Consider the following 1,626-nt stretch of genomic DNA (forward strand, 5'->3'; position numbering starts at 1 on the left):
TGCTTGCCGTTGAGGGATCTGACGATATCGGTGCCGGCAAGAAGGTCAAGGCAGACGCCCCCGGCAAGGAGAATGCCGAGTGCGCCGCCTGCCGGGCCCTGGCGGCTACCGACAAGCCAGGAAGCTCCGGCAAGCAATACTGCAAGATCCACCGCAGCAAGGGCCACGACCTCCAGAACTGCCGACAAGTCGAGCTGCTTGCTGAGAAGCAAAAGGCTAAGTACGAAAGGCGGGACAAGGAGAAGGACCAGGACGGTGCTGAGGGATCTGGCAAGAAGCGTGGTGGCCAAGGAGGCCGCCCCGGCAAGGACAACCAGCAAGAGAGGCCCGCCCGGTGCCGCGACAAGAAACAAGAAGACGACGGTCACGGCGAGGACGACGAGTCTGGTGAGCAAGGGTTCCAGAAGTCTACGGAGGCCATGTGTGTCGATGGCGGCGCCTCGCTGCATACCTCTCACTGTCGGCTCAAGCAGTGGGCGCGTGAGATTACAGTAGCAGAGCCGTCATTCGATGCTCAGAAGCCGCTGAAGTGGTCCAGCACGCCCCTCATCTTTGACGCCGAGGACCACCTTGACTGCACTACCGCGGTCGGGTGTTTGCCCTTGTTGGTCTCGCCAACAATACGCAACCTCAAGGTGAACAAGATGTTGGTTGACGGCGGGGCTGGCCTGAACCTGATCTCGCCTGCCGTGATCAAAAGGTTGCAAATCCCTGATGGAGACCTCGAGGAAACGGGCACGTTTCAAGGGGTCAATCCGGGGGGGAGCCAGCCGAAGGGAAAGGTCACACTGCCCGTGACATTTGGAGGAGAGTTGAACTACAGGACGGAGAGGATCGTCTTCGACGTGGCCGAGATCCCCTTGCCCTACAACGGGATCCTCGGCCGCCCGGCATTGGCCAAGTTTATGGCGGCGTCACACTACGCCTACAACATGCTGAAGATGCCCGGGCCGTTGACCATCATCTCCGTCCCCTCCGACAAGAAGGACGCACTGATCTGCGCCGACCAACTCTACCGGGAAGCAGTTGCAGCAGTTGCCGTCAAGGCACCTACTCCTGCCGATGACGGCCCGGGAGGGGAAAAGGAGCCCGGCAAGACCTCTCGCACCCACTCCGGCAAGCGCACCTCCTCGGAGTGTTGTGCTACCGTTGAGGACGTGCCAGAGAGCTCTACCGACAAGAGCAAGAGATCTAGAGCCGAGCCGCTGCAGACCAAGAAGGTGCCCGTCGGGGAGGATGGCACGGGAGGGGCCTTCATCATAGGCTCCACCCTCGACAGCAAATAGGAAGGCGCGCTCGTCACCTTCCTGTAGGCAAATGTTGACGTGTTTGCATGGCAAGCGTCTGACATCCCCGATGTTCCCAGGGAGGTGATTGAGCACCACCTAGCTGTCTGCCCCCACGCGCGGCCTGTCAAGAAGAAGGTCAGAAAGCAGGCTCTGGAAAGTCGGGAGTTCATCACAGAGGAGATCAGGAAGTTGGAAGCGGCAGGTTTGGTGAGAGGGGTGCTCCACCCGACGTGGTTGGCCAATCCAGTAGTGGTGCGCAAGGCGAATGGGAAGTGGAGGTTGTGTATTGATTACACAGATATTAACAAGGCTTGCCCTAAGGACCCCTTCCCGTTGC

General features: G+C 59.8%; 1 protein-coding gene across 1 annotated transcript; it reads left to right on the forward strand.

Annotated features, from left to right (window-relative positions):
- Nucleotides 1–419: 419 nt before the first annotated feature.
- Nucleotides 420–1,286, forward strand: LOC147991682 (uncharacterized). Its single transcript, XM_087539009.1, has one exon. The coding sequence runs from the start codon at nucleotides 420–422 to the stop codon at nucleotides 1,284–1,286; it is 867 nt and encodes a 288-aa protein (XP_087395135.1).
- The last annotated feature ends 340 nt before the right edge of the window (nucleotides 1,287–1,626 follow it).

This window comes from Triticum urartu, chromosome 1A (assembly GCF_056163025.1).
Source record: "Triticum urartu cultivar PI428250 chromosome 1A, HENAU_Tu73, whole genome shotgun sequence".
NCBI classification, from domain to species: domain Eukaryota; kingdom Viridiplantae; phylum Streptophyta; class Magnoliopsida; order Poales; family Poaceae; genus Triticum; species Triticum urartu.

Bases quoted from the DNA above. Each gene is read 5' to 3' on its own strand.
- LOC147991682 (XM_087539009.1), top strand. From the start codon at position 420: ATGTGTGTCGATGGCGGCGCCTCGCTGCATACCTCTCACTGTCGGCTC.